The sequence below is a fragment of the Mandrillus leucophaeus genome, unplaced genomic scaffold (assembly GCF_000951045.1).
Source record: "Mandrillus leucophaeus isolate KB7577 unplaced genomic scaffold, Mleu.le_1.0 Scaffold564, whole genome shotgun sequence".
Lineage (NCBI taxonomy): Eukaryota > Metazoa > Chordata > Mammalia > Primates > Cercopithecidae > Mandrillus > Mandrillus leucophaeus.
In genome coordinates, this window is record NW_012106075.1 from 159,356 (window position 1) to 185,792 (window position 26,437).

The 26,437-nt window shown below is 52.5% G+C and overlaps 2 protein-coding genes across 5 annotated transcripts in view; one reads left to right on the forward strand and one right to left on the reverse strand.

Annotated features, from left to right (window-relative positions):
• The window catches only part of EPN2 (epsin 2), a 70,758-nt gene extending 58,334 nt beyond the window's left edge, over nt 1–12,424 (forward strand). The window contains exons 8-11 of the mRNA XM_011998238.1: nt 4,415–4,591; nt 5,265–5,351; nt 7,540–7,755; nt 9,642–12,424. Coding sequence (XP_011853628.1) covers nt 4,415–4,591; nt 5,265–5,351; nt 7,540–7,755; nt 9,642–9,940 — 779 coding nt within the window. The 3' untranslated portion in view covers nt 9,941–12,424. The remainder of the gene's footprint in view (nt 1–4,414; nt 4,592–5,264; nt 5,352–7,539; nt 7,756–9,641) is intronic.
• A 6,384-nt stretch (nt 12,425–18,808) lies between these two features.
• Nucleotides 18,809–26,437, reverse strand: part of B9D1 (B9 protein domain 1) — a 49,564-nt gene continuing 41,935 nt past the window's right edge. For 2 of the 4 annotated variants that reach the window (XM_011998242.1, XM_011998241.1), the window contains exons 4-6: nt 23,525–23,621; nt 23,016–23,078; nt 18,809–19,499 (exon numbers count right to left, since the gene is read on the reverse strand). In XM_011998242.1, coding sequence (XP_011853632.1) covers nt 19,189–19,499; nt 23,016–23,078; nt 23,525–23,621 — 471 coding nt within the window. In that variant the 3' untranslated portion in view covers nt 18,809–19,188. Of the gene's footprint in view, nt 19,500–22,694; nt 22,918–23,015; nt 23,079–23,524; nt 23,622–26,437 lie in introns of those variants that run through there. The other 2 variants (XM_011998243.1, XM_011998244.1) reach the window with 2 other exon arrangements.

Genomic DNA, 26,437 nt, shown 5'->3' on the forward strand with positions numbered 1-26,437 from the left:
TCCTGCCTCAGCTTCCTGAGTAGCTGGGATTACAGGCATGCGCCACCACGTGGGCCCAGCTAATTTTGTATTTTTAGTAGAGATGAGGTTTCTCAGTGTTGATCAGGCTGGTCTAGGAACTCTCAACCTCAGGTGATCCACCCGCCTCAGCCTCCCAAAGTGCTGGGATTACAGGTGTGAGCCACTGTGCCTGGCCAGTAATATATTTTTACATAAGAATTTGTGGGACAACTGAAGCAATAGTAAAATAAATTTATAGCTTTAAATGTTCACATTAGTAAAGAAGAAAGATACAATGATGTTAGAATAGCCCACTGACATAAAGTAAAAGGAAATTATAAGGATAAAGATAGAAATTAATGAAAAGAACATAAACACATAATAGTATCCATAAAGACAAGTCAGTAATTGAAAAGAGTAATAGACAAATTTCTGGCAAGCAATTTTTTTTAAGAGGAAGGGCACAAATAGCATTAGGAATGAAACAGCATAACTGGCGGCACGCTCAGGATTTCACGTCGGGTGAGAGGCTGGCTCTTTGATCAGCTCTGTGCTTAAAAATCCAAAACCTTAGATAAAATGGATAAAACTAAAAAGGAAACAGCAAAACTAACTGAAGAAAACCTATAAATAGAAATCTGTAATCATGGAAGGTATGGAATCAGTATTTTAAAATCCTCCCCTTCTACAAATCCACCTAGAGGACTTTGCTGGTAAATACTAACAACATTCAAGAAACAATCCTACCTTCACACAAACTCCTTTAGGGAACAGGAAAATAGAGAATATTCCTACTCATTGTATGAGACTAGCATAAGCCTAACGGCAACACCAGACAAGGGCAGTGCAGTGTGAGAACAAACATTTCAGGCCAGTCTGGTTATGAATATAGATGCAAAAATCTTAAGGAAAGAAACAATTACAAAACCCAAGCCAGGGAAATATTTTAAAAGTTGTAGTACCTTACGAAGAACTTTGTTTGCAAGAACCAACTCATTAGAAAATTTACAAATGTACCATATTAACAGATTAAAACAGAAAAAATTTGGTTATCTTAGAGGCAGAGACTATTTGATAAAATTCATTAGCCATTCATTTCCAAATTCTAGCAAACTTGGAATAATAGGGAACTTCCATAACCTGATAAAGGGCTTCTGAAAGGAAAAAAGCCTATAGCTAACACTGAACTTTATGGTAAAATACTGAAAATTGATCCTGTAACATCAAGAGCAAGACAAGGATACCGACTACCAGCGCTTCTATTTGATGGTGTAACTGGTGATCCTAGCCAATGCAGTAAGACAAGAAAAAGAAAAAGTATAAAGGACTAGAAAGAAGACGCTAAACAGTCATCATTTGCAGGTGATGGGATTGTACATAGAATATGAAAAAATTTCTACAGATAAGTTATTAGAATTAAGAGTTATTTGAATTATTATTAGAATCAATAATTGGAATGACTTCTAATTAACAGTTTAGCAAGATTGTTGGGTGTAAATGAGTATACACAGTTGTTTCTCTGCATAAAAATAGATTATGAAAAGTTTAAAAGATACTACTTCCTAGGAATAATACTTAGTTCCTAGGAATAAATCTTACAAAAGTCGTACAAATCTCTATGGGAGATAAAGGGTAAAAATGAAAAAGATTAAATTCCACCAAAAGATACTAAAACTTAAGTAAATGCAGAGATATCATGTGGTCTTGGTTTGGAAAACTCGCTATTGTAATAACTCTTCTCCCCAAATTGATCTGGAATGCAATGCAATTCTGGCCAAAATCCCCAAAATATTTAATTTTTCTTGTTTCTTAACTTTTTGTGTGTGTGTGTGTGTGACAGAGTCTCGCTCTGTCGCCCAGGCTGGAGTGCAGTGGCATGATCTCCACTCACTGCAAGCTCCGCCACCTCCCAGGTTCATGCCATTCTCCTGCCTCAGCCTCCCTAGAAGCTGGGACTATAGGTGCCTGCCACCACGCCTGGCTAATTTTTTTGTATTTTTAGTAGAGACGGGGTTTCACTGTGTTCTCCAGGATGGTCTCGATCTCCTGACCTCGTGATCCGCCCGCCTTGGCCTCCCAAAGTGCTGGAATTACAGACATGAGCCACTGCACCTGGCCCCTTGCACATTCTTAATTATCCTCACAAACACTGATGAGAATTCTTGATATCTGATACAGCAAGTCACAATCTTGTTTTGGCTATTCTTGGCCCTCTGCTCTGCTCTAGTCATCTTAAAATCATCTTATCAAGTTAAAAAACAAAAGTTGGCCAAGGCTGAGGCAGGAAAATGGCGTGAACCTGGGAGGCGGAACTTGGAGTAGAGCCGAGATCACGGCACTGCACTCCAGCCTGGGCAACAGCGCAAGACTCTGTCTCAAAAAAAAAAAAAAAATGTGCAAGGATGGAAATAGATAAATGTAGGGAGCCCAGTAATAAGCCCACGAAGACTTGACTTACGACAGAGGAGGCCCTGCATACCATGACACGAGGAGTGGATGGACTCTAGTCCATGCTGCCGGGATGAGTCAAGAAGAAAGTAATCATAAGGGACAATCGGTAAAAGACTCAAATCGGCACCTCATAGGAGAGCAATCATGAGTGACCCATGGGTATATGAAAAGATGCACAGCCTCATTAAAGAACAGGGAAATGCAAATCAAAACCACAATCAAATAACTTTTCAGCCCACCAGATTGGCACACATGGGAAAGTAAGCTAATACTAAGCATCAGAGAGGTTATGAGACAACTCCTGGGGCAGCAAGACTGGTACTCGCTGCTGGACGGAACATAAACTTGTGCCACCATGTGGAAATACTTGTAGCATTCCTCAGTGAAGGCAGAAGTACCCATGACCCAGCAACTTGTGTATACATGTGAACAAGAACAAGCAGCAAAACCAAATGAGTATCCTTCAATAGAGGAATCATGACTTTTTTTTTCATAGAATGGAACAAAAGAAATTCCAGCTCCACCTCAACACAGATGACTCTCAAAATGTGGAGTGAACAAAGCCAGCCACAAAGGAATGTGTACTATTCATATCAAGTTCGGAAAATAGGGACCTGGCATGGTGGCTCACACCTGTAATCCTAGCATTTTGGAAGACTGAGGCAGCAGGCTCGCTTGAGCCCAGGAGTTTGAGACCAGACTGGGCAACACAGTGATACCCCATCTCGACAAAAATTAGAAAAAAACATTTGCCGGGCGTGGTGACATGCCTGTAGACCCAGCTACTTGGGAGGCGGCGGTGGGAGGATCACTTGAGCATGGGAGGTGGAGGTGCAGTGAGATGGAGGCACAGTGAACTGTGCTTGTGCCACTGCACTCCGGCCTGGGTGACAGTGAGACCCTCTCTGATAAATAAATGAAAACACACACATACATACACATAATATACATGTGTGGTGTGTGTGTGTTCAGAAAATAGGCACAACTAGCTAAAGGTATTCCTACGAGATAAACTAGAAGGAAAAGCAAGAGAAAGGCTAATAGTTCACAATGTTTGGGGTAGGAATGTCATTGGGGAGGCACTTTCTGGTCCCTGTGAGGCAGCAGTGGTGTCTGAACACTTGCAGTGCCCCACAAGAAGGAAGGAGAGGTGGGTTTTATTTTATATGTACTCATATATACACAGATCTGTCTACACATAAATGAAAGATGCACATCACAGCACTGACACTTAACATTAGATGCACTCAGATGTTTTAGAGTCTGTGTGTGTGTGTGTGTGTGTGTGGTTTTTTTTGTAGGTTTTTTAAAAAGTTTTTTCTCTGTTCTTTTTTTTAAAGCCAGTTGTGACCCACTAAATTGATTTTGTCACTCCCTGTTTGAAAGTGTTTTATTGCTTAAGTTGAGTGGTAAGTACATAGCTGTTTGTTTTATTCCTTTTTATACAGGACTCATCCATTTTATGTACGCTTCTGTCAGAAAGCAGAAACCACTCAAAGCACGTGGGGAGAAGATGCCTCTGTGCCTCTAGAGAGCCTGGGCTGAGCTGGGAGGGCTGCCTGGGGTCCCTTGTCTGGGGAGGGAGCCTGGATTCTGTGGGGAGATAGGTTTGTTTCAGGTAGTCCATTGAAGTGGGGTTGAGCTCAGGAGCCCTTTGGAAGCCCCCTGTATGGTGGGGAGCTTGGAGAAGACCTCTTTCAGCTGCTTCCTCTGGTCAGTACTGGAGGACAGGGAGAGGCTATCCTGGGACATCCTGGCCTAGCATGCTCCCTTCCCAGGGTTGTTGGCCCTGGGCCCCAGCTGTGTCCCTCTTTGATGGCGTGGGGCAGTACCCTTTCGATGGCTGTCTCTCCTGGCACAGGGCACAGACCCTGGTGTGGCCGGCAGTATCCTTTTCCCTCCTCACCCCAGCTGCCCAGACCCTCTGCAGGCATTTCTGAGCCCTGACCTTGCCTTCCAACAGGTACCAAGCCAGCTGCCTCTGTTGACCCATGGGGGGTGCCCACTGGAGCCAGCACACAGTCTGTCCCCAAGAACTCGGACCCCTGGGCAGCTTCACAGCAGCCTGCCTCCAGTGCCGGGAAAACAGCTTCTGACGCATGGGGTGCAGTCTCCTCCACCAAGCCCGTGTCTGCCTCTGGTGAGCCCCTCACTCACCCACCTTTCTGCCTGGCCTCTGAGAGCCCATGGGCCCTGCAGCCGCTCCTGGCTCCTAGGCATCAGCCCTGTTGCTTTGCCTGCATTTGCTCCCCTCCTCCCCCTTAACCTTTGTTCCTGATCCCCAGATCCCAGGCACCCCAGTGTGACAGTGAGTGCGAGCGAGTTCCCAGGTTTTGTGCACTGGTACCTCCCTCCAAATTGAGGGGGCTTCTGATGGGGTGTTGAGAGAGGAGACTGCCCTGGGCCCATAGCCTGTGGGTCCTGTCCTCACCCCTGGGGGACTGGGCAGGCTGGCCTCTGGGCAGTCCTTCTGGTGCCTTCCTACAGACCCTCATCCAAGCAACCAGACCCAGCTTGATGCGCCTCCACCACTGCCAGCACCCCTTTCCCTTTTGGGGTGGGGGTGGTAGAAGCACTAGCAGGTGAGCATCCCACACCCTGTCCTGGGAGGCCGGGCTCCCTGTCTTCCCTCCCAGCGCACTGGTGACCCGATCCTGTCTTGCCTTTTTGGCTCTCAGAATTCTCCTCCATGAGGCAGGGTAAGCGGGGAGAGGCCCCTGTTGCCAGCCCATCCTGAGGGTGTGCACTGGGCAGTGGAGTTGCCACGAAGTCCTGTGAGGTGCTCCCAGTCACTGGCCTCTATGTCCACCCAGGGTCCTTTGAGCTCTTCAGTAATCTGAATGGTACAATTAAAGACGACTTTTCTGAATTTGACAACCTTCGGACTTCAAAAAGAACAGGTATGTACAGGTGATGGTGGTTTCTGTAATCCTCCGTGCATTTGACCAGCTCAGTTATTGCAGAAATAGTAGTTTTCAAAACCCTTCAACTTTCTGCATGTTCTTTGTATTTTGATCTTGGGAGCCTGAAGCTTCTCATTCTAAGCAGTCGTACATCAATAGTTAAAAATCACAAAGTGGAGTCCCCCAGGACTGTGTCTCCAGGTTAGGAAGCCCCAAGACTTCGTGCAGATTCCACAGCCCCAGCCTCCCCAGCTCACAGTGGGCCTCACGTCCGGCCTGATCCAGCACTTCCATTCACCTTCCTCCTGCTAACTTCCAGTCCTCAGAGGGCCTCCTTTTCCCAGACAGCAACCTTTGGGCATCAGTGGGGCCAGCCTCTGCCCTGTGTTGTCACCTCTCAGGTGACAGCTCCAGCCCAGCAGACCCACAGTCCAGTCTCCAGACCTGTTTTCCTTCCCTGTGTGCCCCTGGGATGGAAGGGTATCAGGTGAATGCAGAAGGAAGGGGCGTGTGGGCCAAGGTGGGCCTGGAGGCTGGAGGGAGAAGGCCTGGGATGCATTCTTCACACACCCTATTTGGCCTGCGGTGTGGCAGCCTCTGTCCATCTCTGGGCCATACCTCCCAGCCATGCATGGCAACGTCTCTCTTTTTTCTTTCCTCTCGGCTTCTGCTGCTTGCCCCCACCAATTTCCCTACCACCTCTCTCCCAGTCTCTTCCTTCTCTCCCTTCTTTTTTAGCCCTCTCTACCAACTGCAGCCACAAGGCTGGCTAGGCCCTGGTGTGAGGTACAAGCAACCTGGCACCCATGACCCCACTTGACCCCCTTGACCTCCTCCAACACCTCTCAGTTCAGGAGCTCCCCGCTGGGAGACAGAGGCAGCTTTGAGAATGTGCTGCTTTTCTGGGTCTTTGCTGCGTTAATAAGATTCCATGTGTCTTCTCTGCAGGCCAAAGTATAGCCTAACTTGTCCTTGCCTCCCACTCCGTGCCTCAGTGAGAAGGCAGCTTGGCCATTGTTACACGTCAGCTTTTGAAACATTCATCCGCTGCTGGTGCAGTGGCTCACGCCTGCAATCCTGGTACTTTGGGAGGGCCAGCGTGGGAGGATTGCTTGAGCCCAGGAGTTTCAGACTAGCCTAGGCAACATAGTGAGACCCCCGTCTCTTCAAAAAAATTTAAAAATTATTCAGATGTGGTCGTGTGCATCTGCCTGTGGTCCCAGCTACTCAAGAGGCCAAGGCGGGAGGATCACCTGAGCCCAGGAGATCGAGACTGCAGTGAGCCTTGATCGCCCAGGCTGGAGTGCACTGGCATTATTGGTTGTTTTTTGTTTTGTTTGTTTTTGAGTCTTCTTTGCTCAGTTCACATTGTCAGATAGAGTTGTCCTTCCCCTTGCCTCAACTTTTATGGATTAACAGATTGAAAACATTTTCTCATGACTTTAAAATTTGTTAAAAATACTTTGTTGCTATATAATCTCTCTTTGTATGGCTCAGCAATAATTCATTAATTTGGGGGAGGACACTTTAGGTTGATATCAAGTTTTGCTACTGTAAGTGATGCTGTTGTGAAGCTCTTTGTGCTTACAATGTACCCTGTTCACATTTTACATTATTTGCTTAGACCAGATTCCTAGAAATGGGGTTACTGAGGGAGAGAATGACTGTTGTTAAGAACTCCTGTACCATGAAGCATCCTGTCATGGCAATCGCTTTTCTACTGGCCTGTGTCACCTCTATGGGCTGAATTAAAAAAAAAAAAAAACAATTTGCTCTCTTTTTACTATCAAGAAGTTCATGTTTATTGTGGAAAATTTAGTAAATGGAAAATGTTTAAAAAAAAAAAAAAAAAAGTAAATTGCCCATGCCTGGCCTCTACCCCAAAATGACATCTTGGTATTCTGGAGGAATGAGCTGTACACACTCTTTTGTAACCTGTTTTTTTTTCCCACTTAGTATTTTGATAAGCTTTCTTTGCTCATCATTAGGTATTCTTCTGTCCCTGCATTCTGGTGTTTGGTTATATGGACACTTGATTTATCTAACCCAGCCCATGACTGGCTGTGTGTCGTCACGTGGCACTGTCAGGCAGGCATGTTCCCAGGAGGCCATGTTTTGTGTTAAGTACACAGTCTTAGGCTCTCCCTGCCACACTCACCCTACCATTTGTGTCCTTGTTTTGCAGCCGAATCTGTGACCTCTCTGCCATCCCAAAACAATGGAACTACCAGCCCTGACCCCTTTGAGTCTCAACCCCTGACCGTTGCCTCAAGCAAGCCCAGCAGTGCCCGGAAAACACCTGAGTCCTTCCTGGGCCCCAACGCAGCCCTGGTGAACCTGGACTCACTGGTGACCAGGCCCGCCCCACCAGCCCAGTCCCTCAACCCTTTCCTGGCACCAGGTAGGCTGTCATCCCAGGCTTCATCCAGCTGCCTGCTATGCCTGAGAATGGGTGTGCAGCAGGCCTCTTGGGGGCTCTTCCACTGTGTGACAGGGAAGGGGTGGGACTAGCTGGAAACTCTAGATTAGCACACATGCCCTCGCCAGGGCCGCCTGGGGTGGGGTGTGGAAGCCGTTGTCGGTTATGTGGGGAGGGTATGGGTAGGAAATAGCTCCTTTCCTCTCAGTTGAGACTGCCAAGCAGAAGCTGTCCCTGACTTGGTGCCCCCCGGTTGTGAGACCCTCAAGGGAGTGTCAGTTCTAAGGTGGAGTAGGGTGGGCTGCTAGGGGTGAGGAAGAGCCAGGGTTTGACGTGTAGCACACCTTTCTTGGGAAAAATGTAACTTAGCCCTTGGGTACAAGCCTTCCTCCAGGTCCCTCGCTTACACTCCTGGTGCCAGAGTCTGCGTCCTGCCCTCAAGGCTCCACGTTGGCTGCTGGACAAGCCCCCAGCTGTTCAATTGGGTATCCAGGGCCATTATGGCCTGGCCCCACTCTCCTCTTCCCTGCCTGTGTGCATGAAACCCTTGTGACACCCAGCCCCTTGGCACCCCTCAACCTGTAGAGCCCTTCCTTAAACCCAGGCTGTTACACACTGTTTCCCCTGCCTGGAATGTCCTCCCTCCTCTTCCCCAATGAAAGCATCTTACTCCTCCTTCGACACCCAGTTCAGATGACCCCCCTTCTAGGAAGTCCCCCCAGCCCCCTTCCTCACATGTTTCCCAAGGCCTTGGGTGTCCCCCAGGGCCAGGAATGTGTCACCCTCAAGTGTTCAGCCCCTGACTGGCCCCACCATATAGGGATCTGAGGATCTTGGGCCACCGTCCCTGACAGTACCTTGCAGAGGAGAATGACCACTGAACTTACAGAGGCTGAGGTTGGGGACCCTTGGACAGAAGTGAGGTGTGTGGAGTTCCTGGGTCCTGGCCAACCCTGAGGTCCTGCGATGGGTGAGGACATGGCTGCCCCTAGAGGAGGTGGTTCCCCGGGTGGAACTAGATTAGCTTCCAGGCTCCTCAGCCAGCCAGGAGTCTGTGTCTGACCCAGGAGGCCTTATGCCTCTTCTGCCCAGAGAGCCCTTGAAGGCCCTGCAGGAGCTCTAGTGGTCATCTGTGTCCATCAGCTCTTGGTAGGCACCTGGCTGGAGGCCTGAGGCAGCTTTGTTGGCTGCACACCAGTCATGGTCCCTGGGGGCTGCAGCCAAGATGGAGGAGGTTTGGGCAGCTCTGCTGGACATACAGGGCCATTCTCTAGGCCACTCAGGGTAGGGCCAGGCTGCCTGGAAGAGTTGGTGCCGGCAGCACACACAATTTTGCAAAGAAAAGGCTTTCTAGTGTGAGGTAAATTCTGGAGACACTGGGAAAGACAAGGCTGCATCAGCTTCTTGAATGCAGGACTTCTAGCCTTCGCGATGTCGTATGTGGGTCCCTGGGTGCATTGTGGGCACTGCCACACGAGCCACACACTGCCAGTCCCATGTCCCCCTCAGCAAACAGAATGAGGGAGCAGTGGCAGCTGATGGCTGGTGAAGGTGTCCTGGGTGCCAGGGTGCCTCCTGCAGAGGAGCCAGGGTGCCCTGAGATGGCTGTGTTCCTGGCACGGCCTTGTTCAGCTTTGTAATGCTGGACAAATCACTTGGCTTCTCACAGCCTCAATCTCCTCATCCTTAAAGTGCAGATTCATGCAGTCAGCAGATATTTGCTATTGTCTGCCATGGACTTGGCTGGCACCGTCACGGGCTCTGAGGGCACAGCAGGGACCAGAACACCCGCATGGAGTCCCTGACCTGAGAGCTCAGAAGGCCGCACCCTGACGGCTCAGCCTCTGCCCCTTCTTCTGTCTCCCCAGGTGCACCCGCCACCTCGGCCCCTGTTAACCCCTTCCAGGTGAACCAGCCCCAGCCGCTGACGCTGAACCAGCTTCGGGGGAGCCCAGTCCTGGGGACCAGCACATCCTTTGGGCCTGGCCCAGGAGTGGAGTCCGTGGCTGTGGCCTCGATGACCTCCACGGCCCCACACCCAGCTCTGGGGGCCACTGGTTCCTCTCTGACCCCACTGGGCCCTGCAACGATGAACATGGTGGGCAGTGTGGGTATCCCCCCATCTGCAGCCCAGGCCACCGGCACAACCAACCCTTTCCTTCTCTAGTGCCTGGCTTGGGACCACCCAGAACACCTGTGCTGGAGGATGCCGAGCAGGGACTCTCGTCTGTGGGACGGGATCCAAGAGTTTGGGGATTTATGGGTATTAGGGCTTTTCAGCTCCAGCTTCCTGATGAAAGGGCTGTCTTTACAGCCGCAACCCTCAGACCCTCGCCTTCCAAGGCAGGCCCACTTGGCCTGGCCTGCTCTCACCACCTCCTTCCAAGCACTCAGGTCCTGGCAGGGCCCCTCTGAGGCCTTGGATGAGGAGGTGGAGTCATCAGTGTTGCCCTTGCCCCCAGCCTCAGCCAGAGGGTCTCCAGGACGTTGCCTGTCCCAGGACTTGGGACAGTGGCCTCATCTTTGTCCTCCCCACCCCCCAGCCCTAGGGACACCCCAGGCAGTCCTGGGTGTGGACACGATGAAGCACCTGCTCCATAAGACACTGACCTTTTGGGGAAGTGGTTGTGCATATTTTATTTTTCTTTGACTCGTGTGAGTTCAAAGTAAACACCACCACCATGGACAACTCTTGAATTAAATCCACTAGAGCGAGCTTTAAAACTAATCTGAGCATAACCCCCAACGTGGCTCTATGCTTGTGTACCTTTGCACATATTTTGTTTAGTACAGTTTCATATTTGAGTTTGCAGAATTATCTAATAGTCTTTTTTTGGCTAATATTTTTATAACGTGGTTCTTATTTAACTGTCTAGTTTTGATAGAATTTACCAGGTCTGGCTGAATGAAGATATTGGCACGTGTTATTTTAGTGGTTTAAATCCTCTTATTTATGGTTTTAACTCTAAGAAAATTTTAAAAGGAAGAGATGTTTGGATGACAAAAAAAAATGCCTTATTGAAAAACTAAAGCAAATTCTTTATAGGAAGAAAATATGGGAATTTGATTACACATAGATGATGTTTATTTAAAAAAAAAAAAAAACTACAACAGCAACAAAAAATCCTAGCCTCCAGTTGCCTTTTCCTTTCTTTAACTCCTGTTTTTGGTGAATTACTAAACTGATTGACTTTCAGCCTTTTCGGCTAGATCCTGAGCGAGAGGCTATTTTTCTTACTGATATACCAACATCCTGAAAGTTAAAGAAAAAAACCTAATGTATGAATGTGACTCACCAGTTTTTATCAACTAATTCCTTTTTTTAATTAAAGGCATGCAGGGATTAACAAAGACTTCTGTTTACAATGGAAATCTGAAATGGAAGAAACATCTTTAACCTTGTGTGTCTGTGATCTCTGTCTTAATCCACGCTCAGGCTAAAGATGGGGATAATGTGGAAATGGCAGTTGTCCTGAGGGCATGGGGGTGGGGGTGCTTCTGTGCCCATGGGTCCCTGGGCAATAGTCCCTAGGCTAAGACGGGAGTGGGAGCCTAAGGGACCAGGGCTGGCCCTGATCCACCTACCTGCTAACTCCAGACATTATTTTTAAGCTGGAGACCTAAAAATAATTCTCTTGTATTTTGGAGATGAAGAAAAAAGTCGTTCACCCGGTACAGATTTTTAACAAACATGCGTTAATATTACCTCCCTCTACTAAACTCCTGCTGTCCTCACCTCACCCACCACTGTAAAAGTATTACATCATGCATTAAAGACCAGAAAAAACTTGCTTTTACCCAGGGAAGAGACATTCCCCCAATCCTGTGTCTGGGCAGCTTGCCTGGTGGACGTTTCTGGCCCCGTTTCCACCATGGGAATTTCTCCCCTCCAGCTCTAAGGGCAGCCGACCACCTGCCAGCCCCTCTCTGGTTCCAGAAGATCTAACCCTTCGCACTAGCATAGGAGAGATCTTAAGTGGTCTCCGGGCTGCTGGGACATGCAGGCTGTGAGTGAGGACTGCACCCACTCATGCTGTTCCTGAGGCCGCCCTCTCCAGTCCCAGGAGCCATGTCTAGAGTTCCTGACCAGCCACCCTCTGCCAGAACTGCAGGCCTGGGGCTGGGCGTTAGGCTCCTGCTGCCATTCGGGTAAGCCGGTGGCTGGTCTCTTCTGCCAGGGGAAGGGTGGGTGGGGAGGTGCAGTGGGATGGAGGTGGGATGCTTGCCCAGAAAGGTGCTTTCCTTCAGATGGTGCAGGGTCTGGGCCAGCCTTACAGGTCAGTAGACCAGACTCGACTACTTGGGGTCAGTGATTCTTTTGTAACAGAAGAGCCCTTCATGACACGACTTTGAGGCCCCAACATGACAGCCACTGGGCCACCAGGACCCAAGAAGACAGCCCCCCACCCCATCTTCTGGCACAGGCCATCCCGAGTGCATGTCCCTGTTGCCCACTGCACTGATCATGAAGCCACCGGCCACTGCCACGCGTGTTGGCACCTGTGCCATCATGCTCCCTCCTGATGGGCACTGTGGTGGAGGAAGTCACCCAACTGTTTCTCAGTCCCAGAGGCCGGTGGCTGGTTTTGAACTTGTGTTGACTGTTGATACTTATTTACTGTATAAATATAATTTATCATTTGTACCATGATGCGGTTTCTGGCTGTGTCCTTCTCCCACCTCATCTTCATCAGTCCTGTTCCACTGGAGGGGGGTGGGAGGTAAGGGAGCCGATTCCTGTGGAGCTTGGTCTGCAGTCAATGAGGCCACCAGCCTGGTCCTACTACCCGTGTGAGCCGGGCATTTGGTTGCCCCTGAACCTCAGGGAAAGGGGATGGGAGGCCTGCCCTTGGTGAGGTGCTGAGACTGGTGGCCTGCACGGGTGTGCTGGGGGAAGTGCTAGCCACTGCCCCTTACCCTTCCTGTGTCTGCCCTCCTAATGTGGCCTGGTCACTGGTGGAGACTGCTTTGGATGAGGTGGAAGTGACAGTGTGCCAGGTCCCCAGAGGCTTCCTGTGCTCTACCTCCTCTCGTGTCCATGCTGCAGAAGAGCTGCTCTGGGAAGCCACCACCTGTCAGCCGGGGCAGCGGAGGGAGGGAGTGCGTGGAGCTGCGCAGCCAACTGTGTGTTCCTGAGAGGAAGGGCCTGTTGGAGCCACTGGTTCTTAGGTGGCTTGCTGTGCAACAGCTGACCGACACAGAGGGCCTGTGCCTCAGAGCCACCGACCAGAGGAGGGCAGCGGCGAGAGGACACGTGCACCTCCAGGCAGCAGAGGTGGAAGAGGTGCTCCGGTCATGGGAGGAGGCAAGGCCGAGGCAGAGGCGGCTGGGAGACGCTGATGGGAAGGGTTGGAGAGGCCCTGAGACGAACCTGGAGGGAGGCCTGGGACTGCCCTGCAGCCCTCTGCTCTCTGTGTGAGTGCCTGGCTCCCAGTGTCCACGCAAGGACAAACGGACAAGCTTGTCTGAGAGCTAGGAGGCTAGGGGCTGGTGGCAGGGGGTGCCCGTTCAGTGCAGGGGACAGGAGAGAGAGAGAAGGGTGTGTGGGATGCTCTTGTTTACGCTGCAGTAACACATCTCCAGGTCTCAGCGGCTTCCCACAAGTTTTTCACAGAAGTCAGTGACTCAGGGACTCAAGCCTCTTTCATGTTGAGACACTGCTTTGACAGACAGCCCTGAAGGTAGCTATGAAGGGAAAAATGGACAAGGGCCAAGCATAGATTTCTTACAGCCAGCCCTGGAATTGCCGCACTGCCACCCACACCAGTGCCAGAATTAGGCCCTCGGCCCCCATCCAGATGTGGGGGGATGGGCAAGTGCAGGCTTCCTTTGTGGCGGAGGGCAGGAGTGGGGGAAATGAGCTTGGTTAACATTGCCAGTCCGGGTCACAGCGGACTCTGGCTCCCAGAGAGTTATTTCAGTCTTCTTCTCAAACAGACCATAAGGTCCTGTGTCCTGGGCTCTGTGGGGTATACAGCCTTCTCCAGCAAGGCAGACCACAGCCTATAAACTAGAAAGACCTATGATCTGTGCCCTTCCCTCAACAATAACAACAAAGCGGGGCAGGGGTCGGTCCCCACAGTGCAACTCCATTTGGAGGAGCAGAGAATGGGAGAGGCCCCACAGTGCTGGAAGCTGCAGCAGACTGAGGTCGCCTTGCGGTGAGGAGGGAAAGGACCTAATGGTGCCCTGCTCTGGGCTCTGCCCCCTGGTGGGGAGCTGGCCTTTTTTGTATTCCCTTGGCTGCAGCTCTTGGGCCAAGCTCAGCTTTCTCACCTGCTGCCTGTGGGTGGATGGTTCCGGGCCAGGACCTGTTTTGAGTGAGCCAGAGGCTTCAGTCCAGGCTCATGGGCCTTGTAGAGGCACAGTTCCCTCAAAAATGTGACAGTCTTTGTGCTTCTCATCAGTTCCATGTGCAAATAACTGCATTATTTTGGTCAGAGTGTTATTTGGTGGCCCCCGATGGACCTTGTCTCCCAGTGTGGTCTCCCTTACCTGATGGGCATGGCCATATGACTAGATGGGGCCAGTGGCATGATGGCAGCAGGGGTTTGATAAATGCCTGCACGCGGAGCTCGATGTCCTGGCATGTTCCGCTGGCAGCCCACCTGTCGTACTATGAGAAGTTCAAACACGTGGAGAGGCGACACGGGGAGAACGGAGGTGTTCTGTCAGTAGCCCCCATGAGCCCCAGACAACAGCCCACCATGTGAGTAATCATGTTGGTCAGCTCAGTGGAACAGCTCCAGCTAGAATCAAGTGTAGCACAGCTGCCCAGCTGAGCCCAGTCCCCTATAGGATCATAAGTGATAAATGATAGTGGTTTTAAATGACAGTTTTGGGGTAATTTGTTACACAGCAATAGACAACTCAAGCACACAAAATTATTTCCTAGACGTAAGCTGTCTTATTTCCTTGCTGCTTTACCTCCATGCTTCTCTCAGTGGTAGCTACCATGAGGCCATCTGGGATCATGACGGGAGAGCCACCCCCTTAATTCCATATTTACCAAAAGACTAAGTTATTTTGTTCAGATGATAAGTTTTATTACACCTTTATTGTTCAAAGCAATTTTCAATCTTATCTCATTAGAGTTCTAGAAAGTCTCCTTTTGCAATGTTTTGATGCTAATTTTTTTTTTAGATTCTTTGTTGCCTTTCATTTCTGCTTGCAAACTAGCCAGTTCTTTCCTCCTTACTGTGATAGCATTCCAAAATGCAGTCAACAGTAGCCAACTCACACTGCACATCCTCTCTGGTCTGTCCCTTTCCCCTAGAGCTGCTGGCTCTGGGGCACATAACCTGCCTCCCAAGTTAGCAAGAGAGTCTTAGCAAATATCTTGTATTTGCATAATACGGATCTCCTGCTGTCCAGCTTATGAGCTGTATTCTTTTTGCCTGCCACGCAACTGCTTAGCCAATGACACTGTTTGTTTTTTCTGTTTTTTGGCTGCAGCAGAAACCCACTCCTTATTTCCATATCATTTGCAATAGAATAGGCTGTGCAGGATCAAATAACCCCGAGCTCTCATTGGCTGAGCACAGTATCTTATGAATATTTCTCACTCACAAAAAGCCTGATGGAGATGTTCCTGGCAGTGCTCTGCAAGCTGGGGTGCCCAGACCCAGGCTCCTCCCTTACGATGCTGCTGTCTTCAACGTGTGCCTCAAAGGGTGCCATGGACAAGAATGAGGAGAAGTGCTCCTGCGACACTGAAGTGGGTCAGACCTCTCAGTGGTGAACATCCTTTTCATACTTTGCTTTGGCTAGAACTACTCACATGGACCCACGTTGATGCAACGGGCCTGGGAAATGTAGTCTTCGGGTGTGCCAGGAGAAAAGGGAGATAGTCTGGTGAACATGCAGCTTTGTGACAGTGGCTGACAGCACGGACAGCAAGTGAGCGGGGACCTGCGGGCCGTATGCCTCGACTGTCCTCATGGAGGGGGTCCCACATGCCCAACCACCCCCCAACCCCAGCTTCCCAGGCACTCACGCCTTCAGCCTCTAAATCTCACTGCATCATCTCTTGCCTTGACTGGGCAGGGATGCAAGGAGCTTTGTGAAGTGACAGTGACATTTCTGTGCCTTTGGGGCTGGGTTGTTGATTCTTTTTTTTTTTGAGACGGAGTCTCCCTCTGTTGCCCAGGCTGGAGTGCAGTGGTGCAGTCTTGGCTCACTGCAACCTCCGTCTCCGGGGTTCAAGCGATTCTCCTGCCTCAGCCTCCCGAGTAGCTAGGATTACAGGCGTCTGCTACCTGTAACACCTGGCTAACTTTTTGTATTTTTAGTAGAGACGGGGTTTCAACATGTTGGCCAGGCTGGTCTTACAGTCCTACCTCAGGTGATCCGCCTGCATCAGCCTCCCAAAGTGCTGGGATTATAGGCGTGAACCACCACGCCCGGCCTGGTTGTGCATTCTTAAAGTATTCTGGGCCAGGCGCGGTAGCTCACGCCTGTAATCCCAACACTTTGGGAAGCTGATGCAGGCAGATCACCTGAGGTCAGGAGTGGAAGACCAGCCTGGCCAACATGGTGAAACCCTGTCTCTACAAAAATACAAAAATTAGCCAGTTGCAGTGGCACATGCCTGTAATTTTAAGCTACTCAGGAGGCTGAGGCAGGAGAATCACTTGAACCCGGGAGGCAGAGGTTTCAGTGAGCCAGGATTGTGCCACTGCACTCCAGCCTGGGCAAGAGAGTAAGACCCTGTCTCACCAAAAAAAAAAAAAAAAAAAAAAAAAGTTATGCATTTTGTTGTATGTAAATGTCCTCTCAGAAGAACACACTAAAGCCAGACACTGGATTCTGGTTAATGGTAAGTATGCTAAAACATACGGAAGGTGGAGTCCTGATGTCGTGGTTTATTTTGAAATGCAATAAAAGTAGGATGGATTGAAGCAGGGATGAATAGTTGGATAGATGTGAATATGAAAGTACGGAACAGGAAATTGGTAATGGTAGAATCTAGGTGGTGGGTATGTGGTGTTCACTGTAAAATGATGTCAACTTTTCCATGTTTAGACATTTCAGTAATGTTGAGAAAAACTGGAAAATTAAACATAACCAGAAGAGGGTGACTTAGTATTTCCCAGCTGCTGACAGGCTGGACAAATGGGGCCTGACGCTTGAACAGGCACGCCTCAGGCTAGAGGCTTCAGGGAAGAAGTTTCAGGTCCCCTTTATGTGGACCAAGGCTGGCCTGGGTGAGGTGAAGCCATGGACAGAGAAAACAGCTTTCTGGAGCGCTGTGATAAAATGGGGCAGAGGACAGGAGCAGCTGGGGGTGCTGGGCTTTTGCTCTGTGTCATCCCGTGACACATATGGGGCACATGTGGAGGCTGGTGTGCAGGAGCCTGTGCAGGAAAACTCACAATGGAGGGAGATGGGGAGAAGACCCTTGAGAGCGCTGCATCTCCCACATACCCAAGCCTTGTCCTCAGGTAGGGTCAGGAAGGCAGCTAATGTGGGGTCGTTGTGGGAACGGGAGGGAGCGCCTCAGCTAAGCTGGCAGGGAGGGTGCTGGAGCTCTGGAGACAAAGGCTGTAAGTTTCCTCGGAGAATGCATGAGGGAGTTGTCTAAGGAAACATAGATCTGGGCCATGGATGGAACGTGGGCCGTCGTGGCTCTAGGGGCTCAGGCAGGTGCAGGGCAGGCGAAGGAACAGCTGGCTGTCACCAGGGTGGAGACTCTGCCGGGTGAGCATAAACGAAGGATGGAGGGCACTATGGGGCAGTGCATGCAGATGACCAGGAGTTCTAAACTGGGTTGGGAGGAAAGCAAGGAAAAAGGGGCTGGTCCCGGGGCTTGGAGGGCCTGGTGGTTTGAAGAGCACAGGGAAGTGCCACATGGGGAAGGGCCTGGCCTGAGGGAGGGATGCCTCGATCTAGACCTCGGAGGCAGTGCCTTCACCAGTAACAGGAGATATGCCTGGCTGTGAGGGGTAGAGGTGAAGATCGTTCCAAGTGAGGAGGCTGAGGAAGAGGCAAGGACACACCCCTGCTCTAGGCTCACTGCACATGGGGAGTGGGAGGAAAAAGATTCCACTTAAGAGGGCTGCAGGGGACTGAGCGGGCTTCAGTAAGGCCAGAAGGCAGAGGGAACTTCCTATTCCGAGAAGATGGTGGGAATCACAGGAATTTTGCTGCCAACAGACCATGAGTTCCAGAACGCACAGTGAGTTCTGGGGAGGGCACGGGAGTGCTCGTGAGACAAAGAGCAGAAGAGGGTCAGCCCAGATGGTCTCAGGGCAAGTGCCCATGACAGTCCAGGGCAACATGGGCGAGGCTGGGAGGTGGGGGTGTGCCAGGAGCCTGTGGTTTCTTTTGGATCCCGCTGAGGGCAGTATCTAGGCTGGGGCACCATGTCTGCCTAAAGCTCAGTGGCAGGACAGAGAGGGCCCAGGGCTGCCTCGTGAGGTGCCAGGGGTTCTTGGGAAGGTAGGGAGGCCCAGGGCCAGGGCCCCCAAAGTAATGCTAAAGGGGTTCTGCTTCCAGAAGGGCCCGGACAACCTCAGAGGTCAGGGTGTTGAGCCAGGGGGCTCACCTTCCTCTCCTGCGACCCCAGCCAGCAGCCTCCCACCTCTGGGAGGTTTCCAGCCCCCATCCTTGGACTGTGGGTAGGGAGGAGCAGAGAGGGGAGTGGGCAGGCTGAGGGTCTGCCGTCCCCCAGGTACCTCATCATCCAGCTCCCGATAACAGGGTTCTCTCCTTGCCAAGGGAGGCTGGTGGCCAGGAGCATGGCTGAGTGGGTGATTCTACTTAACCCCCAAGCCTCCAAGGAGGGTGCCATGCCCAGTTCAAGGAACAATGTGTTGAGGTATAGAAAAGGCCACACAGCTGTGAGTGGCAGAACCTGGTGATGTCAAAGCTCCCATCCCAGATGCCATCCTGCTGCACGGTCTGGTCTTCTGGCAGCTTCCATGGCACAAGGGGTAGGGACAGGGAGGGCCCTGGAGGTGGGGCCAGGAAAGGTCCAAGAGCTCCCAGCTCCTGTGGGGGAGGGGCTAAACAGGAGAGAAGGCAGCCCCAGGCCTAGGCTCTCTGAAAATGAGACTTTATTATATAAAACTATTCTGTGTGCCCCCAGCTCCCACCACCAGGCTGCCCTTCAGGCTGATGGCCAGCCGCCTGACTCCGGGAAGGCAGCCCTTCATTATCAGAAACTCTGCAGCCTGTGGAGCCTTCACTGGGGGAAGCCCTGGGGTGGGCTGGGCCGCGACACACCCTGTGTGTCCAAAGGCCCAGTGTCGTAGCCCAGCTTCCTCATGTCCTTGGTCACCACGTTGAAGAGGAGGGTGACAAAGCCCTGAGAACGGACACGGGTCACTGGGGACAGAAGGACAGCATCAGTCAGGCTGGGATGGGGCAGAGACAGACCCAGGTTGATCTGGGAATCTCTCAGCCTCAGTGTTCTCATCTGTAAAATGGGGACAACAGCGCCTGACCCATGCCCCTCACTGGGAGGTAAAGGGGCTGCCAGGACAGGCAGACATGACAAACCCTCTGTGCTCCAACCAGGCCCTCATCTGGGAACATTTGTGGGCTAGCTCCCATGTGCCTGGCAGGTCCCCGGCATTCACCCCAACCCTGGGCCCATCTACTCCCAGGTTCTAACCTGTCTGGGGGCTGAGGGTAGAGGAGGGGAGGGAGCTTTACCTTCCCGGCCTTCACCCTGAGCCACCACCTTGGGGTCTGTGTACTCGGGTCGCCGCCCCATGAACCAGCTGGGAACACAGAAGAACACAGGTGAGCAGAGCCCCACCTGGGCATTCTTGGCGTTGGACGACGCTGGATGTGGGCTCTCTGTTCAGAAACCAGCACTCCTGCTCCAGCTGCACCCCACCCCCACCAGGAGTCAGGCCCTAAGCAGAGCCTTCCTGGTGGCCGGGCTCCAGCGTGGTGCTGTCCCTTGCCGGGGTCACACAGCCTAGCCAGGCCTCAGGCGCTCTGTGGCCATGCTGCCTCCGCTGGCCGGTTAGGCTTTTCCATCTCTGGCTTCCATGGGTTTGGTTCACTGGGAATGAGAGCTCAGGGAGATTCTGGGGTGGGGGTGCTGCCTGAACCCCCAGAAATCCCAGAAAAGTGACAGCAGCTGAGGTGGGGGAGGGGCGGGGACAGTGTGACCCTCCAGCCTTCCTGGAAGGGGGCCCTACCCCAGAGAGTCTGTGGGGTGGGCAGAAGGGCCCGAACTGGCCTCCTCAGCCTTGCCTCCCACTAGTGTGGGGTACAGGACATGTCACTTCCCATCTTGGCACCCACCGCAGGCCCTGCCAGGGGTGGCCCACAGCCACCAGGCTGAGCATGTGCCCTCCCTAGCCCCAGACCCCAGTCGGGCTGGGCGGGAGGCCAGGAGGCCGGGGGTGTCAGGCCCCGCCGCCGACACACCCACGCGAGCCGGAAACAACCAGGAGCACTATTCCCGGCCGGGTGGGTCCGGCAGCCGCGGGCTTCGCCCCGCCGGGACTCGCGGCCGCGCCTCCTCTGCACCACAGCTCCCAGGGCCACCCCCCCCCCCGCAAGGACACACCCAGCCCCCGAGGGTCACTGGCAACCGTGGCGATGCAACAGCCCACACACCGCCCTCCTGTCTCTGAAGTGGGCACCAGCGCTCACCTGGGGCTGCTGCAGAGGGGCCCAGGCCAGGGAGGGGCTCCCGGCTGCTGCAGAGTTGGCCTGTGGAGACCACAGCCAGGGAGCACTGCCCACCAGCCCCCAACCCCAAGGAGGAAGCCAGGGAGTGAAAGCCAGCGGGCGCTCCCCAGGGGGAAGGGATGGGCAGCCACAACCCCTGCGCCAGTGTCTCCTTCGGGAGAGCGAGGCTGTCACAGCACCCACCTCACAGGAGGCTGTGTGTGAGGACAGGGGCCTGGGAGCGTCCCCACTGTGCCCAGCAGATCCCAGCCCGGCGCTCACATGGAGCTCCCGTTCCCACTGAATTTCTTTCCTAGGGTCCACCTGGGTGGTCTGCTTAGCTGGCTGGGGTGGGAGAGACAAGACAGACTGTTCTGGGAGGGCATTCCAGGCAAGGACCTGAGGCAGGGAAGGACCCCTCAGACTGGAGGAACTGAGGCGGATGGGAAGCAAGTGGGCAGAGGCCATGGCGTGGGCAGGGCCCGACTACCAGCCTGGCAGCATTCTGGTTGAAGTTCATCCTGACAGAGGCACAGCCCGGGCGGGTTCTAGCAGGCGAGGGGTGCAACCCCAATTGTGTTTTAGGAACACCGTTTTTCTTGCTGTGTGAAGACTAGACTGGAGGGGTTGCAGCAGGCTGAATGGCGGCCCCTCAAAGACAGCAGATCCTAGTCCTGGGAAACCGTGCACGTGACCTTATTGAGAAACAGGGTCACGTGCACTTTGCAGATACGATTAGGCTAAGGATCTTGAGGCGACTATCCCGGTGGACCCTAAAGGCCATCACAAGTATCCTTATCAGAGAGGGAGACAGAGGAGGTGGCCCTGTGACCGTGAAGGCAGGGACTCGAGAGGTGAGGCCATAAGCCAAGGAAGGGTGGGGCCCCCGGAAGCTGAAAGGGCAATAAACAGAGTCTCCACTAGAGCCTCGGGAGGGAGCACGGCCCGGTGGCGCCTTTCTGGGCCCAGTGACCTGGATTTTGAACTCTGGCCTTCAGCACTGTGAGGACATACATTTCTGCTGTTTTCAGCCATCACATTTGTGTGTCTTGTTGCAGCAGCCACCGTGGGAAACGAATACAGGGGTCAAGAGTGTTTGAGGCAGGCCCTGGGCCAGCACTGGAGGATGTGGGGAGAGGCTGGGAGAGGGGTGGGGATGACCGAGGTCTCAGTCTGAGCAAGGAGCCTCCACATTTGGGAAGATTATGCCAATCAAACTGCCTTCACTAATAGACCCTTTCCCCCGTTTTTGTAATCCAAGCACATACTGCCTTGCCCAGTTGTGAGCCCCTCCACAGGGGCTCTGAAACCCTTTCCTCAGCGAGCTGTTCCCTGAAGGCCCAAAGTCCTCCTTGGAGCTGTGGGCGGTGGAACAGGGTTAACAACCCAGCCGGGATGGCTGTGTGGGTCCCTAATCCCTTAGGCCTTCCCAACCCACTGACAGGCACTGTCTCGCTGCCTCCCTGACAGCCTGTGGCATGGGGATTGTCACCTCCAGGTGATACTGGCCCAGGTCATCTGGGAAAGAAGTCCTTTGCCACAGGGTGGCCTCCCAGAAGGACTCCTGGGGCAGTGGGCACACAAATTCTCAGGCTGAGGTCAGCGGAGACCCTGCCATTCCTCCCCTCCACGGCTCTCAGAGCTCAGTGAGGCATTCTCGGCCCTGAGGCATGATGCTGTCCCTCCACCCAGCAGGGCTCTGGCCTGGTCTCACGCCCAGTAGTGGCCAGGCTCGCAGGGGCTGCTTGCTGGCTGCTGCCCTGGAACCCAGGGAGTCCTCCATGTTCCCCTTGTGCCTCACTGATCTGCGGGGGGCGGCAGAGGCTTGCTGCCCAACTGTGCTAATGGGCCTCGAGTCAGAAGGCCAGGGCCCAGCTGGCCCTCTAAGTTCCCACTTGGATGTGGGCAGGAGTAAGAGGCCTTCCTGCTGGGGCTGCATCCCGGCATCCCCTGGGCCCTCTTTGCAGGCCCTTGTGTCCTGGCCCCTCCCTGCAGGCCCTTGTGTCCTGGTCCCTGCCTGCCTGCCTGATGTCTCCCTCATTCTGCCTGGCTTACCACTTACTGGCCACACGGCCGTCCTGGCCACACCGCCATCCTGGCTTCTCCTAGCATGCTAAGCTCATGCTGTCCTCAGCCTGGCAGGCACTGTTCCCTGTGCCGGGTGTTCTTCCCCGGCTCTTCCCTCCACACTAAGCCTCTGCGCAAATGTCAGCTCTAGCCAGAGACTCCCACATGTAAAGCCGTTGATCATGATTACTGTTCCAAGGTGTCTGACTCATACTGCTATATCCTCTTGTTTCCCACCTTTTAATGTCACATTATGTCATGAGTATTTTCCCATCTGACAAGAGTTTTTCCTCTGCGCCATCTGACACACGGATTTTTCACAGGGCACAGGTTAAAATTGCCCGGCCTCCTGCTGCTAGAACAGGGCTGAAGGGAGCCCCGTGACTCAGCACTCCCAGGGGACCTGTTTCTATTTGTCCCCAGTGGGTGGAGCAGCTTGCAGATCTGAGGAGGCGACCAGGCACAAACTGAGGGGTAGAATGGGACATCCGTTCATCCAGTAGATCAGAAGGAGGGGCCGGGGTGATGGGTGTAAGACTCACCTTGTAAACTTCTGCAGTTTAGATGTAGATTCTGGGACAAACATGGGGATGGTCCTTTTGTGCCTGAAACAAATGTTTTTGCAGACAGACGTGCTGAGTAACAGACCTTTCTGAGCCTCCAGGGAGAAGAAACGCTCAGATCAGGCCAGTGCAGCTGCAGTGTGGGCCAAGTCAGGGCCAATGCCAATGAATCCAGCCTGTGCTGAGCACCGCTGTGTCTGGGCCAGGTGCTGAGCGCCAGGAGACAGCCTCATGGAGGACAGAGTCCCTCGGGGTCTTTTCTTTTCTGGGGCCCATGACCTCCCCACCCCACCTGGTGTGTGGCTGGCACCAGCCATCCGAAAGGTTCTCCTCCCAAATACAGGCTACACGCCCCCAGCCACTAGGCTGAGCTGCCCAGGCTCCTGGGGACCCCAGAGCATTCCCAGCCTGAACCTAAGACAGAAAACGAGGTGAGGTCTGTCCTAGGACAAGCCCTGCCCAGGGCCCAGGTTAGAGTGAGGACCTACCGGCCAGGTGAGAAGGGCACGTGCACGGCCCCATAGCCTCGAACCACATCGTTCCCGAACACATCTGGTCCATACACGCTGAGCACGATCTGTGGCCCTTGGGAAGGACAAGGCAAGGGGTGGGCACGTGAAGACACACAGGGGAGGTACAGGGCAGACAACAGGGTGTGTCCGGCTGAGGGGGCTCAAAGGATGGAGCTCAAAGTCCTGGGGCGGCAGGCTTGAGAAGGGACAGGAGCAGGCATGGGAACCCAGACTCTGCCAAAGACTTCTGCCCACCCTGGTACTTCCTATGTCTCCACTGAGGCCTGGGCATGCGCTCCACACCCCGTCTTTTTTTGTTGTTGTTGTTGTTGAGACGGAGTCTTGCTCTGTCACCCAGGCTGGAGTGCAGCGGTGCTCACTGCAAGCTCCACCGCCTCCCGGGTTCACACCATTCTCCTGCCTCAGCCTCCCTAGTAGCTGGGACTACAGGCGCCCGCCACCACGCCTGGCTAATTTTTTTGTAGTTTTTTAGTAGAGACGGGGTTTCACCGTGTTCACCAGGATGGTCTTGATCTCCTGACCTCGTGATCCGCCCGCCTCGGCCTCCCAAAGTGCTGGGATTACAGGCTGAGCCACCGCGCCTGGCCCATACCCCTTCTCACCACTGTGGAGTCAGGGCCCACTTAGTTACTCTGTGTATAAGGAGGCACTTCCGGAGGCCTTATTGTGGGCCCGGGGCCCCAGCTATGATCAGGGCTGACTAAGGGCCTCTGCTCTCTGGGTGCTCCCTTCCTGGTGGAGGCAGGCTCATGGGACTGGGGTGGCGGGGGCTCATTTTGGGGGTGTCTAGGAGAAGTCAGAGAGAAAACAAAAACCTTCTGGGCATTCTCCTTTAAAATATTAGAGGTATTATAATAGGTGTGGTTGTTTTCACCATCGAAACACTGCTTCGTGTTGCCATCGAGGTGCATGAGGCGCTTTCACCTCGCCAGTTTCAGGTGAGGCACCAGCCTGCCAGGCTCTGATCCTGCAGCCGCGGCTGAGGCAAGTTGGCCAACCTCTCTGCCCCGTTTCGTCATCTCTAAAACACACGAAATAGAACCTAACGCATAGTAAGCGCTCAGTAAATGTGAGGGAGAGGTTTGTGCCCTTACCATTACTACCTTCCACCAAAGTTAACCATCATTCTGAATTTTATGAAACTACCTCTTTACTTTTCTTTAAGACTTCACTGCCAAAGAATGCATCCCAAAGCTGGTACTTTACTTTTACCAATTTTTTTTGAAACTTTATACAAAAGGAATTATACAGTATGTTTATTTTTGTGCCCAGCCTCTAATCCAAAATTATGTCCATGAGATTTTCTCAAATGGTTTCCTGTAAAGGGGTGTGTTCATGTTCCACACCATGTAACATTCTGCGTGGGAATCTGCCACAATGACCGTTCATTCCAGTGCTGATGGACACGTGGGCTGCCCTTCCTGTGGGGGCCACGCACACAGTGCTGAGCACCATGGTGCAGGCTCTCGGTACATGCGTGCACACATCTCTGTTGCGCACACACCCAAGAAGGACACTGCACAGGGCCCATGTATGTTCCCTCCCAAAAGGTAACACCAAACTGCCAGCATGGTCCTATCAGCCAGCACTCCCCCAGCAGTGGTATCTGATGCCTGCCCCTCTACACCTCACCAAAACATGACATTACCAATCTTTTAAATTTCGGCCATCCTAGTGAGTGAACAGTGGTAGCTCACTGGAGCTTTAAATCACATTTTCCTTCATTTTAAATTTTTCTTACCGAAATAAGGTTGAGACCTTTACCTGTTTCTTGGTCACTTGGATGTTCTCTTTTGTGAAGAACCTACTCAAGTTTCTTGCCCGGTTTTCTACTGGATGGTCTTTTTCTTTTTTCTTCATTAAAAACATGTTTTTTTGAGACAGGGTCCTGCTCTGTTGCTCAGGCTGGAGTGCAGTGGTGCAATCATGGGCTCACTGCAACCTCAACCTCTTGGGCTGAAGTGATCCTCCCGCCTCAGCCTCGCAAGTAGCTAGGACTACAGGCGTGTGCCACCACACCTGACTGATTTTTAAATTTTTTGTAGAGATGGGGTCTCACTATGTTGCCCAGGCTAGTCTCAAACTCTTGGGCTCAAGCGATCTTCCAGCCTCAGCCTCCTGTAAGTGTAGGGATTACAGACGTGAGTCGCCTTGCCTGGCCTGGCCTTTTTCTTACTGATTTATAGCGTGTATGTGTGTGTGTATCCTGGTACTTATCTTTCACTTTTAGTGATGTCTTTGGATGAACATAAGCCCTTAATTTTAATGTAGTCAACGTCATTGATCTTTTCCTTTAGGGAGTCCTCCCAGAAAATCTTCTCTTCCCCTGATATCATGGCTATAGTCCTCTATGCTACATATCCATCTGAAATGGACTTGTGTGTATGAGGACAGGCTGAAGTTTTTTCCTATGTATATCAAATTGTCCCAGCACCATTTATTAAAAAGAACAGGCTGGGAGCAGTGGCTCATGCCTGTAATCCCAACACTTTGGGAGGCTGAGGTAGCAGATCACTTGAGGCCAGGAGTTCAAGGCCAGCCTGGGCAACGTGGCAAAACCCCATCTCTACTAAAAATACAAAAATTAGGCCAAGCGCAGTGACTCATGCCTGTAATCCCAGCACTTTGGGAGGCTGGGGCGGGCGGATCATCTGAAGATGGAAGTTCAAGACCAGCCTGGCCAACATGGTGAAACCCCATCTCTACTAAAAATACACAAATTGGCTGGGTATGGTGACATGTCCCTGTAGTCCCAGCTACTCGGGAGGCTGAGGCAGAATTGCTTGAACCCAGGAGGCAGAGGTTGCAGTGAGCTGAGATCGTGCCACTGCACTCCAGCCTGGGAGACAGAGCAGGACTCCACCTCAA